This window comes from Macrosteles quadrilineatus, unplaced genomic scaffold (assembly GCF_028750875.1).
Source record: "Macrosteles quadrilineatus isolate MER2022 unplaced genomic scaffold, UCM_ALF_1.0 Scaffold_6__1_contigs__length_79288215, whole genome shotgun sequence".
Classification (NCBI taxonomy): Eukaryota; Metazoa; Arthropoda; class Insecta; order Hemiptera; family Cicadellidae; genus Macrosteles; species Macrosteles quadrilineatus.
The window spans coordinates 68653618-68668096 of NW_026542599.1; the positions used below are offsets into that span (position 1 = coordinate 68653618).

Consider the following 14479-nt stretch of genomic DNA (forward strand, 5'->3'; position numbering starts at 1 on the left):
TCATTTATTGAACCAAAATAACAGATACAAAATTTGCATTGGTCATGTCAACAAAGTTTGTCATTTCTGTCCATGAAGTTAAAATAGTACTTTTACTTTGGCGCAATCTCTTCCATTGAGACCTAGTCAGTTAATTTCAAACGTAACAGTTTATGTTTGGACTTCTGAAATTTCTGTTGTTTTTGAAATATGAAATCAAGACACTTCTCACTATCTAGCCACAACAATGAGATAATCCTTTATAATGGAAAGTGTCAAAACAATCAGTTCTTATCATCAAGAAAATTCAGCATTGATTGACACTTTTATCAGTCGATTGATCCACTCAACATGACTATAAATTGGTAGCAGTCAAAAAGATTAGTTATGCTGTTTTTGTTGGACAACTAAGGTAAGTTGTTACTATTAGTCCTATTGTTATCAGTTTTTTTTATAAGGCACAGGCATTTTGATGCAGTATGTTCCACTTTTTAAAATTTTAGTATGATAGTTGTTAGGATATTAAAATGATCGCTCTCTAATGAAACCATTTGAACTTAATCCACTAAGACAATGTAATCTTAAATAAGTTTTAAAGTCGCTACAAATGTACATATTGACTTAAGGTTGGAGTAAGAGTGTATCTATGGTCTAAACCAGGCCAGAATAAATGAATTGTCAATTAGATATTAGTATTCCATTAATTAAATTTTTTTTTAGTGGAATAACCTTTATGTTTGCATGTTTTTTTTCTTTTTAAAAGATTGTAATACATCTAACTTTTGCAAACAAACATCAAACGATGCATCGATTATTTATTCCAAATGCCAATGGTGATTGAAGATTATATGAAATAATATGTTTTTGATTATGATTCAATTGGAGGAATCGTGATTTAGCGAATTTTCCATGTAGGGAATAAGCTATTACCTTTATGGTAAGATCTGATTCCGGGACTCATTTCATCATTTTTAGTTTGAGGTCCTCAAAAACGAAAACACCTAAATGCTATATAAATTTTGATGAAATTTTGTAAAATCTTAAAAACCTACATTTAATCGAACGAGTTTGCAAACCAGCACGAACAGACAATGGGAACGGGGGTTTATGAGGGGGGGGGTTTATGCTGTAAATAATAGTGTTCTCATTTTTGACCTTACAAATTGTTTGCAATTTCTCTAAACCATTTTGTAGAGATTAAAACAAGTCATTTATTATACTGAAGTGCTGTTAAGCAGAAAATGCCGAAAAATTTTAAAATTATAATTCCCATGTTGTTTTTAGTGACGGCAAATAAAATTTTAGTTTGCTTGTTAGGAACATATTTATAACAAATTCGGAAAATTTGTTTTTATTATATCTAAAATATTAAAATTTCACTGAAAAGCATTTTATTACCTTCCCTGTAGCAGCATACCAATGTACTCGTAAAACGAATTTTATTTAAATAGGGAATAAGTATGTATTTTATTTTCTAATGAGACATTTTTGTGAAAATTCAATTAGACAAATGGAAATTTAGTATGCAGGTTTGCCACGGTTGGTGTATTTTTGGTAATGCATTCAATAGTTCTATTAGTTGTCAAAGTATTCTGTAATTGGGAATGTTAATGAAGGAAATTTAAACTTTATCTGAAAGCTGTGTTAATTATGAACGATTCATCAGTCTAATAATACTATTTTAACAATGTTGCTGGCAACAATCAGGGCTATCCAGGTTATCAGAATGACCTCCTGATATTGGATAATGACTCATGGGTGCTCTCAGACAACATAACGTTTGTTGATTATTTCAATGTTACTTTTCAGTCAAGATGAAGCTGTTATTGTTGTTCGCCCTTGTTGCTTTGGGTTACTCCCATCACATCGCCTACCCCGAGGAGGACGAGGCCCAATGGGAACTCTTCAAGGTAAGACATCTTCAAATTTCTTGATAAAAAAAAGTTTTTTCGGCCTCAAAAACGTTTTTATTGCCTCTAAAACAAAATTTGATATTGTGATTTTCTGATAGTAATACATAGTCCCAAAATGCTTAACTTTGACATCAATTAACATATAATTTATTTAATTGTTTTGTTATAATTAATTTGATACAATTTGAACGCAAACCTTTTTTGGGCGGGAATTATGAATGGAATCTTAGACAAAGTTAATCCATACGTACCACTTTCGATACTACATAAAGATATTTACACCAACACCAAATCAATCCTTCCAGTTTTATAAGAGAATAAAATGAACGAAAATTAAATAACGACTCGAATTTATTTATATCTTTCAACTAACCAAGAAAACCTGAATTAGCAATATTCACCTTTAATCTAAATTAATCTAGCAGTTTGTTTGCTTCTGTTTATTGTTAGAACAAAATACTATATTTAGTATTACGATTGTACAGCACTACAACATAAATGTATTTAAACCTACTTCATAATATAATTTCAGTATTGAAAACTTTTAAATCTTTCACATTTAAACGGAATTTTATAGCAACTTTTACTTTTAAATACATCAATTTCAGTAAATTAATACATTTCTAACATTGATAATCTTTTATTTCAGATCGAACATGAGCGAGTGTATGGAGATGAGAAGGAGGAGCACGCGAGGAAGGAAATCTTCATGAAGAACCTCAACTTCATCCGTGAACATAACAAGAAGCACGAGCGAGGAGAAGTTACCTTCACCGTAGGAGTCAACCAGTTCGCTGACATGGTGAGATGTGAAAATATCTTTTGTTTACATTATCTAAGCCCATTATTTGTTATACCATACATGAAAAATTTAAAGTACTATTTCACTCTGTGGTTGTGTATATAAACTTGTAATGTTTTGTATATGGTGTATCTGTTGCTATGATTAATTATATTTAAATAAATGAGTAGGGAAATTCATGTACTTTAATGAAACATTGAAATAAGATTTTTTTCCGATTTTACACGCTTTAACATGATATGGTTTTAGACATTTCTATTTCAAAGATTTTTGAACTCAACCAAATACACACACACATCAATCACTTTAAATTCCTCTTTCTTGGGAGGTTTAGGGGGACGCAAAACATATACTTCCACCCAAAAACTCAAACTCAAACCACAAAGCCTACGATGTCAAGGGATGGAGAGGGAAAATGAGAAAATTGGATTTTGGGCTATACAATTTCTACGTGATTCTCATTCAAAGATTTTGTATAGAAATTTATTTCAGCTGGGCCATATCAATTAAATGTCAACTTCACTATTCAAAAGTCAACGGCTTTTATACATGACTAAATTGCTTTTAGACCAACGAGGAGTTCCGCCAGAGGATGAACGGATTCAGACTGCCCGAGGGCTACCAGAGGAGTGGAGCTAAGTTTGAGATTGACGAGTACCTGGAAGCTCCCAAGTCTGTTGACTGGAGGAAGAAGGGAGCCGTGACTCCCATCAAGGACCAGGGACAATGTGGATCTTGCTGGGCCTTCAGTACGGTAAGTTCGCAAACCTGGGGTGTTCCAATAACTACGGCCCGATGTGTAACTTACTTACTGACTCACTAATCAGGTATACAAATGTTTACCCACTTCTAGAATAGCTAGAGATCTTAAATTTTCTAAAATTATAGGTCTAGGTCCCAAACTACCAGGGAAATTCCCAATAGTTACATTTTCAAATTTAAACTCCACAAAATATATCAAAATGGCATATTTTAGAAAATTCTAAAAACAGGTTTTTTTAACGACAAAACACTTTAAGAGCTAGCTGAGATATGAAAAAAATGGCATGGTCAGGAATTAGATTTTCTACTTAACACTCATTGGCGTCTTCCCAAAATATCACACTTTCACCCGTCAATGCCCTACTTCCAAAACATTTTAAATTTCTCGGACTTTTAAGTGTTTTAATTTTTTTTAATTACTTTTAGCACATATATTTGTGCTTTTATGCTCCCAACTTTGAAGGAACTTTAAAAAATAAACTTGATGTACAAAATATACATTAAACCATCTTAAGCCCCCCCTTTCAACAATCATCATTTAGAAAATTTATGATATACTGTTTATAGATTTCTTTACATTGATGCTTTAATCACAACAGTGAGGTCAGGCACCGAAATGACCTTTTCACCGTACCGATGATGTTAGCCCCCGTGTCCCCCAAAAGTTTTCCCATAAATAAATAACCCCTATATTAACACTTTGCAACTGCCAAGTTATCATTAGTTTTTAACCAAGGAAACATTGCCCAACAACCTGGGACACTTTACCATGGTGGATCCAATAATAAAGGAGGTTTGGGAACCTTATGCATGTTATGTATGTATAAGTCGGCAAAGGGGTGGGAAAATGGACTTTTTTACGTAGAGTCGAAAGTTACAGGTTTAGGGGCAAACAGCTGGCCCAAACGAAGAGTATTGTAAAGTCAACAATATAGTTATTCTGTATAAACACGCATAATCAAGAGTGAACATCGATATGAATATCATAAATTTTTGGGTTAAGCAATTATAAGTTCAAATATGGTAGAAATTTTTAATTCGGTATTTTTATTTGTTCATACAAGAAGTCAGTTATTTATTTATACAAGAATTTATCAAGAATAGTCATTGATTAAAAACACCCTTCATCCACAACTAAACACTCAAAGAGTTAATTTACCAACACACTAGTTTTGTGTATTGGTAAATATATCGAACATTTGTGTCCTCAGCTTGTATTTTCAATTTGGCACTACATTTAAAATATCGTTTTACAGTTTAATTAATAAGCAGTTAATTAATAATTACAGTTTTAAGTTTCCAGCAAAACTATTTCGAGTTTCCAAAGGACGTACAGTTACAAAGGAATGATTTATAACGGCTAAAATGAACATTAAGTTAACCCTTGTCATTTTCATGATTCATTTCCTAAAACCACATCGGTTGGCTCTTTTGTTTCATTTTCATCTCGAGATAGAGGACATGTTTCTTTGAAAATAATCAGTATCCTACATGTGAGGGATTTATTTATAGCAATACGATTTATCATAACAACAAAAATTCATTAAACCTGTTCCGTTTGGTACTAATAAGTATTAATGTTATAATTTATAACTATTATAAATCACCATTAGCTTTTTTGTAATATTAAACGTTATGAAAATGATAAATAAATTTTAATGGCTTAAAAACAAGTTAACATTAATAAACAGTTTAGGTTCAAAATAAAAAGTTGATTTTTTTATCAGCATCACAGTGGTATAAAGTATAGCTTTTAGTGTTTATATCTTAACCTGTAAACAAAAAAAAGTTTTGTTAAAACGTTTTTAAAAAAAATAACGGTTTACTTTAGACATTTGTCATTATGATGAGTGAAGAAAGAGTTTTAAGTCTTATACAGTTCACCATGTGACTTTTATTTTGAGATATAAATTTTGTTCTTGCTTTGTGTACTATTTTTGCAGGTATTTTTGAAATAGAGGATAGTATTAAACATCTCTCTCAAAACGTCTCAAAACTCCTCTTATTTATAACAATGCAAATGCCCGCAATAGTCTCCTAAATTAATTAAACACTTTACCACTATGAAAAAAATTAAGAGTCTACTTTTCAATTTATTTACTTACTAAGACATCCTGACGTAATACATTCTAACTGTTTCAGACTGGAAGTTTGGAAGGACAGACCTACCTGAAGACCAAGAAGCTGGTGTCTTTGAGTGAACAAAACCTGGTTGACTGCAGCAGCAAACAAGGAAACGAAGGATGCGACGGTGGTTTGATGGATGACGCATTCAAGTACATCCAACAAAACAAGGGAATCGACACCGAGGCTTCCTACCCCTACGAGGCTGAGGTAAACTGATGAAAGAGGCAGAGGTTACGTGGGTGCACTCTTTTCTCATTCGTAGAACTATATTTTAATCTATTTTTCAGTTTCCAACCTAAATATTTATACAAAGAATAAATTCCTGCATCAGTTATCCGTATACGTTGTCTCCTGATCGAAATAGCATTCTTTTTCTGACACTACGTATTATGCAGAACGGTAAACATTAGTAATAGTAATCTAACAGTAACTTAACAGGATGACTCATGCAGATACAAGGCCAAGAACAAGGGAGCTACTTGCTCTGGCTACGTGGGAGTGACTTCAGGGAGTGAGAAGGCTTTGCAGCAGGTCGTGGTCATTAGTAATATGAATCTAACCGTAACTTAACAGGATGACTCATGCAGATACAAGGCCAAGAACAAGGGAGCCACTTGCTCTGGCTACGTGGGAGTGACTTCAGGGAGTGAGAAGGCTTTGCAGCAGGTCGTGGTCATTAGTAATATGAATCTAACCGTAGCTTAACAGGATGACTCATGCAGATACAAGGCCAAGAACAAGGGAGCTACTTGCTCTGGCTACGTGGATGTGACTTCAGGAAGTGAGAAGGCTTTGCAGCAGGTCGTGGTCATTAGTAATATGAATCTAACCGTAACTTAACAGGATGACTCATGCAGATACAAGGCCAAGAACAAGGGAGCTACTTGCTCTGGCTACGTGGGAGTGACTTCAGGGAGTGAGAAGGCTTTGCAGCAGGTCGTGGTCATTAGTAATATGAATCTAACCGTAACTTAACAGGATGACTCATGCAGATACAAGGCCAAGAACAAGGGAGCTACTTGCTCTGGCTACGTGGATGTGACTTCAGGAAGTGAGAAGGCTTTGCAGCAGGCCGTGGTCATTAGTAATATGAATCTAACCGTAACTTAACAGGATAACTCATGCAGATACAAGGCCAAGAACAAGGGAGCTACTTGCTCTGGCTACGTGGATGTGACTTCAGGAAGTGAGAAGGCTTTGCAGCAGGTCGTGGTCATTAGTAATATGAATCTAACCGTAACTTAACAGGATGACTCATGCAGATACAAGGCCAAGAACAAGGGAGCTACTTGCTCTGGCTACGTGGGAGTGACTTCAGGGAGTGAGAAGGCTTTGCAGCAGGTCGTGGTCATTAGTAATATGAATCTAACCGTAACTTAACAGGATGACTCATGCAGATACAAGGCCAAGAACAAGGGAGCTACTTGCTCTGGCTACGTGGATGTGACTTCAGGAAGTGAGAAGGCTTTGCAGCAGGCCGTGGTCATTAGTAATATGAATCTAACCGTAACTTAACAGGATGACTCATGCAGATACAAGGCCAAGAACAAGGGAGCTACTTGCTCTGGCTACGTGGGAGTGACTTCAGGGAGTGAGAAGGCTTTGCAGCAGGTCGTGGTCATTAGTAATATGAATCTAACCGTAACTTAACAGGATGACTCATGCAGATACAAGGCCAAGAACAAGGGAGCCACTTGCTCTGGCTATGTGGGAGTGACTTCAGGGAGTGAGAAGGCTTTGCAGCAGGTCGTGGTCATTAGTAATATGAATCTAACCGTAACTTAACAGGATGACTCATGCAGATACAAGGCCAAGAACAAGGGAGCTACTTGCTCTGGCTACGTGGGAGTGACTTCAGGGAGTGAGAAGGCTTTGCAGCAGGTCGTGGTCATTAGTAATATGAATCTAACCGTAACTTACCAGGATGACTCATGCAGATACAAGGCCAAGAACAAGGGAGCCACTTGCTCTGGCTACGTGGGAGTGACTTCAGGGAGTGAGAAGGCTTTGCAGCAGGTCGTGGTCATTAGTAATATGAATCTAACCGTAACTTAACAGGATGACTCATGCAGATACAAGGCCAAGAACAAGGGAGCTACTTGCTCTGGCTACGTCGGAGTGACTTCAGGGAGTGAGAAGGCTTTGCAGCAGGTCGTGGTCATTAGTAATATGAATCTAACCGTAACTTAACAGGATGACTCATGCAGATACAAGGCCAAGAACAAGGGAGCTACTTGCTCTGGCTACGTGGGAGTGACTTCAGGGAGTGAGAAGGCTTTGCAGCAGGTCGTGGTCATTAGTAATATGAATCTAACCGTAACTTAACAGGATGACTCATGCAGATACAAGGCCAAGAACAAGGGAGCTACTTGCTCTGGCTACGTGGGAGTGACTTCAGGGAGTGAGAAGGCTTTGCAGCAGGTCGTGGTCATTAGTAATATGAATCTAACCGTAACTTAACAGGATGACTCATGCAGATACAAGGCCAAGAACAAGGGAGCTACTTGCTCTGGCTACGTGGATGTGACTTCAGGAAGTGAGAAGGCTCTGCAGCAGGTCGTGGTCATTAGTAATATTAATCTAACCGTAACTTAACAGGATGACTCATGCAGATACAAGGCCAAGAACAAGGGAGCTACTTGCTCTGGCTACGTGGGAGTGACATCAGGGAGTGAGAAGGCTTTGCAGCAGGTCGTGGTCATTAGTAATATGAATCTAACCGTAACTTAACAGGATGACTCATGCAGATACAAGGCCAAGAACAAGGGAGCTACTTGCTCTGGCTACGTGGATGTGACTTCAGGAAGTGAGAAGGCTTTGCAGCAGGTCGTGGTCATTAGTAATATGAATCTAACCGTAACTTAACAGGATGACTCATGCAGATACAAGGCCAAGAACAAGGGAGCTACTTGCTCTGGCTACGTGGATGTGACTTCAGGAAGTGAGAAGGCTTTGCAGCAGGCCGTGGTCATTAGTAATATTAATCTAACCGTAACTTAACAGGACGACTCATGCAGATACAAGGCCAAGAACAAGGGAGCTACTTGCTCTGGCTACGTGGATGTGACTTCAGGAAGTGAGAAGGCTCTGCAGCAGGTCGTGGTCATCAGCAATATTAATCTAACCGTAACTTAACAGGATGACACATGCAGATACAAGGCCAAGAACAAGGGAGCTACTTGCTCTGGCTACGTGGATGTGACTTCAGGGAGTGAGAAGGCTCTGCAGCAGGCCGTGGCTAAGATTGGACCAGTATCTGTCGCCATCGACGCCAGCCAAGACTCCTTCCAGTTCTACAAGAGCGGTAATGTTAATCATAACTACACACATAAATTATTCCTTTGAATTCGTACATCGTGGTTATGGGGTTCTTTTTGGCCATGAGGTTCTTAATCATTAATTTACCAAACGATAGCAGTTACAATCCTGCTAAAACTGTAGGAGTTCATCACAATAAACCTAACGTATTTCCAATGCTGAGCACAAGGACAAAATGAAAGTTATGCTCCATTTCTGTTTTGCATACCAGCCAACCGTTCGAGGAAAGATGCTGATAGGAATGGACTCTCTGATCTAATGTGATCGAATCTCTGGTCATGCATTACTTACGCCCAAGAGTTCCTTAATTGCGCTAAGCCCTCAAAGGGTCACGAAAATGTCCCTTAGTCGCGCTTAGTCCAAGCCAGGTAGATGTGAGTTGCCGGCAGAAGGAATGTCCCTGTTTACATGTCATCCTTTAAACTTACCTAGCCTAACCTAACCTTATCAAACCCAACCTACTCAATAATAAAGTCAAACAGGACCACCCCTTGGGGCAGTTAATGAACGTATTGGGTGGCTCCCTGGAGTATTTGGCGCAATCCAGGAATACCCGACTACCTGACTCTGGTCAGTGTGCGCAATTAATGCCCACCCGAATCTCTGAGGGTGTATACACTAGGATACACTGTTATAATGCTCGCATTTAAGTAGATTCACTGAATATCCCTGTAGTTAGTCATTTTAAATCTAATTTCCTTCTGAGACAAAGGTTTTGTCTAATGTATTCTACAATGTTTGATCTTATCATGTTTACATATAAACCTTCTCCATGGAGTGATGGATCACTTTAAACGTATACTCTTCGTATATATCCGAAATATTACCAGGACGTGATGTGAGTTCAACCATTGACTTTACTCCACAATATATATCACAGAGTCAGTGTGGTGTGATGAGCACCACTCTACCAAGTACGTAGACTCGCCACTGGTTATAGATAGTCAATGTTGTAAATATGAAAAGTAATTAAATAGTCTGTATGATGGAACCTGTCTCCTGAACCTCCAGCTACGTCAGTGAACCGGCCAGTAGTTTAATAAATAAGGCCTGGGTCAGTTCCATGTAGATGAAAAGTCAGGAGACTGATACTCATTGGGCGACAGGTGCCATCGACTATAACAGTGGCGTTGGCATTATTACCGAGAAGTCTACGGTCGGTAGCTAGCTCCTTGCCAACTTCTAGCACAGAAATAGTATGTTTTCTGTGCTTCTAGTTGTATTGCACAGTTGAATGTTTTATGTTGTGGTTCCAGGTGTGTACAAAGAGCCTCAGTGCTCCAGCACGGAGCTAGACCACGGAGTGTTAGCTATCGGATACGGCACTGCCAAGAAGGGAGGAGACTTCTGGTTGGTGAAGAACTCCTGGGGAACCTCCTGGGGAATGAAGGGATACATCATGATGGCCAGGAACCACAAGAACATGTGCGGTATTGCCACCCAGGCCAGCTACCCCAAAGTCTAGACCTTCTTTACCATGGCCAATGGCCAGCTCAACGTCTTCACTTTGTTATTGTTAAGTTAAATATAACATATTAGTAAATCGTATTTGCTGTTCAAATATAAGCCCTCATTCCATCTCTAACACCAGCTCATATAAATATTTGTTGATCAGACATACACAAACAGAATGACCAATAATATGTCTTCTTAAGATTTGAAATACAATCAATTAGTTAGCTACATTCAGTGGATCAATTAGTAAATTTGGCCTGGAATCCGACCATTTCAAGCTTTTTTGGTGAAAAAAATAATATAATCATTAGGTTTTACTATAATAAAGCAATATCATAAATAAGTTAGTTTTACAATTATTCCATCAACATTTTACCTGCGCAGTTATTCGGTTCAAGTAATTTGTGTTCAATCCTTAAGGAAAAGATCAAGGAATTTTATGGATTTATTTTTAAACAGTACTAAAACGTAGACTTTAAGACTGTGCGAACACGAATGCATTGGAAATAAAGAAATTAATAATTACCTTTTCCAAGATAGATGAGAAACAAGAGGACAAATATATATAATCAAAGCTTACTAGCAGATTAACATAGAATTGAAACGTACACTAGTTTTCAGGTGATAGACATAATAAAAGTTAAATTTAGAAGCTACAAGATTCAAAAATAGATTACAGAGATTTTTTTCTCCAAAGCTAAAATAACACAGTCAAAGTAATGGTAATGCTAAGTACTATGGTTCGGCCGCTTAGAAAACGACCTGCGCGCTAATGCTAAACCAATGCTGGAGGAGGTCGCTTTCTAAGCGGCCGAACTATAAGACTTAAGTGCTGAGTTATTTGAACGATTATCTGCAGAAGTTATAGATATTTGTACCTACTTCTCGCAAATTACCCATAATACAACTGACCCGAGATTACTGAGGTGGACAAAAGAGCTCAATATTTCAAAAGTCATGTGTTTTGGCTGTGACTGATGACGTAGTTAAATAACCTACGGTTCACCGTCACTGTTATTGTTCTGCAACGAAACTCAAAACTACAACTACATTGTAGACTGTTTTTTTTTCAAATTAAACATCGCTGTTCACGTTCTTTACCATTACGATCTGTCCCACTAGAGCATAATGATTCACGCAGAGCTGTAAATATCTATTTGTGTATTAAGAGCGCAAAGTACGTCATTACCGTTTCGCAGAGTACATTATGAGAGTGGCAATGACTGTTTGTGTTCGTAATACACACAAGATCTTTCCTACCATCGTAATTAACGTATCGTAACTCACAGATTAACTGTTTAGTTTTATTTAAAATTGTATTTTGGCTATGTTCGCTTTTTAGGTTATGTTATTTGCTCACCGGTTGTTAACGTACCAGATCCGCGATTGTGGTTGGTGTAGGAACACCATCAGTGAAATCAGCTGATTAGCAAGCGGGAATGATAGTTTCCTGCTCTTGTGCGTAAATGAGCTATTTTGCGTACTGTTGACTTGTGTGACTATGATATAATTTCCATGCAATGTTAGGAAAATTAATTTGTGTACATTTGTGTAATAAAAGACCGATGAATAAAAACACAAAAAAATTTAAATTACAATTTTATTCATTAAACTAGTTTTAATAATTGGCTATAGTTTTACCTTGTTAGCTCCCCACAATAATTATGCCATTGTTTTAAAGGTAGAATTAAGTGAAGTGGATCGATTTCTTCCCCTAAACCACCTGGATCTGTGAACGAAGTACAATCATGATGGAAAATGTCCCAAACAATCCTTCAAATACCATGAACTCACCATAAAAAAGAACTTCAAACAAATGACTCTTGCTTTAATTAATAAATGAATTTATTTGTGTGCACTTATTACAAACCCTCTGCGATAAACCTTATGACTGATAAAAATATGGTTCAACTCACATAAATTAATGTTAAAACTACTGCAGTGATAGCGAGTGTAATAACTATAATGTGGAGTGGACGCATGTTTGAGATAGGTATGATAGGACAGTCACGGATAGCTTGACTTTGATGGATCAGGCTAAACTACATGAGAGAGGCTGGGAAGCATTACAAAGCCTTAACATCGAGTGAAAAAGTTGATCTTTTAGCCCTGTGAACTGGAGACTACAAAATTACCTATTTATTATACTTCAATAAAGTACTTAAAACTCAACCAATTATTAACGTATTTTGTTTAGCTACTTGTTTTGCGCAAGTTATGATTTAAAATATTGTCTACTCTTCCAGGTTTCAAATTAAAGGCCAATTAGGATAAATGAGTTTTTATATTCAACTTGCATAAACACATTTTTTGTGTTCTTAAAGTTCATAATTGCAAAGGAGAACTATTTCAATTTTATTTTATACACTTTTCCAACGCTTAGGGTTATGACTACATATGTTTCGGGAGGTAAGGACATGCCAAGGTTAGTAGAGAGACCTCCCGTTTTAAAGTGACTTGAATATTTCATTACCTTCTGGAATGTAGGCTAGTGCAGTCAAAACACTTAGCGAAGTAAAATTGCATGATTTAAATTTTAACCATTGTGTGTTTAAAATAGCCTTGGTAAAGCAGCGGAGTTTTTTTACAGTTGCTATGTTAATTTTATATTTAGGTCAATTTGTAGAGGCTATTATAAAACTGGTGTGGAAGGTTGTAAATTCCATCATTTCCCAAGAAAAACATATGTATGTACATTAAAAAAGAGGTAATCCTTCATTATTTAAATTAAAATGCATGGATTGCTCAGATTTTTATATTGGACAAACAGTTAGAACCTTTACCCAACTGCACAAAGAACATCGCCCAGACCCCTGAGCAGACAAAAAAAAATATGCTTTTGCCCAGCATTTATTAGATGGATAAAAATCACACTGTAGATACAACAATAGCCTAGAAATTCTTCATATTTATAACAAGGAAAATAAATTAGATTCTCTAGAACAATTTTAAACATACAAAGACTTAGTAGATTCTCCAAGACAGCCATTGTAAAACCATATTTTAAACGACCAGCTAAACTTCAAATCTCCCTCAATTTTTAACGCCATAATAGCCTACAACAATGGACAAGAACAGTTTGACCTTTTTAGTACAAAATAAGGGAAGAGGGATCGGGGTTACATAATTCCAGCCAGTCTGTTTCAACGTTGGTCTGTCTCCGCACTGCAACCGGTAAATAGTAGGCCTACTCTAAATGTTTAAATGCGTTTCCAGTGTATGTGTATCTATTTTTTATTAATTGATGAATCTTATCTAGATGAATTATTCCTGTTAAGATCACTTGAAAATGCCTGAATGAATAGGCAAAACATGTCGTGAGATTGAACACCGCTTGTTGAAATGTTGACGTAAGGTAATAATAGTCTAGTTCCTGAAATTGTCAAAACAATCTGTTCCTATCATTGTCCAACAAATTCAGGTTATGTTATCAGTCAATTGCTCCACTCAACACGACTTTAAATTGGCTGCAATAAAAAAGTCCACTTATATTGTTTTTGTTGGACAACTAAGGTAAGTTGTATTAGTCTTATTGTTATCCGTTTGTTACAATGCACAGGAATTTGATTCAAGATTCAAGAGAGAGATTCAAGAGATTTATTAAACCATTAAGTGATAAATACAATACGTCAAAACTATGCTAAAAATAAATTAAACCAATTTATATAAATAAATGAAACGTTCTCCATTACAAACCATGCTGAAATTGGTTAATATCACACAGCAAAGAAAGCAGCAAACCATGCAGTTATGGCAAAAAAAAAACAAAAGAAAAATTGATGCAATCAACTCCAAATTTAAATTTAAGTTTGATAATTGTTAAGATATTTAAACATCTGCCTTCTAATGAAAAGGTTTTAACTAAATTCACTGAGAAAATGCATTTTTAACACAAATTTAATAATGTATGATTTTTAAACTAACCATAAGTTCCTATGCCGCAATATTTTTTTTATTTTGATATTTTATGCTCAACTTAAGATGTTACAGTAATTAATGCATCGACATTTTCCATGCAAACATCTTCTTGGCGTGACGCCGGAGCCTGCCTTCACCGGTTTGTTTTTCAGGCTTACATGTTAGAACACCCACCGTCTCGGTGAGTGCTTTATGGTATCTAATT

General features: G+C 36.5%; 1 protein-coding gene across 1 annotated transcript; it reads left to right on the top strand.

Moving 5' to 3' along the window:
• Nucleotides 1-320: 320 nt before the first annotated feature.
• LOC128996380 (procathepsin L-like) lies at nucleotides 321-10449 on the top strand. Its single transcript, XM_054421678.1, has 7 exons — nucleotides 321-391; nucleotides 1789-1889; nucleotides 2542-2694; nucleotides 3263-3448; nucleotides 5599-5790; nucleotides 8722-8887; nucleotides 10158-10449. Exons 2-7 carry the CDS (start codon nucleotides 1794-1796, stop codon nucleotides 10364-10366), a joined length of 1002 nt encoding a protein of 333 aa, XP_054277653.1. The 5' UTR covers nucleotides 321-391; nucleotides 1789-1793; the 3' UTR covers nucleotides 10367-10449.
• Nucleotides 10450-14479: the final 4030 nt, after the last annotated feature.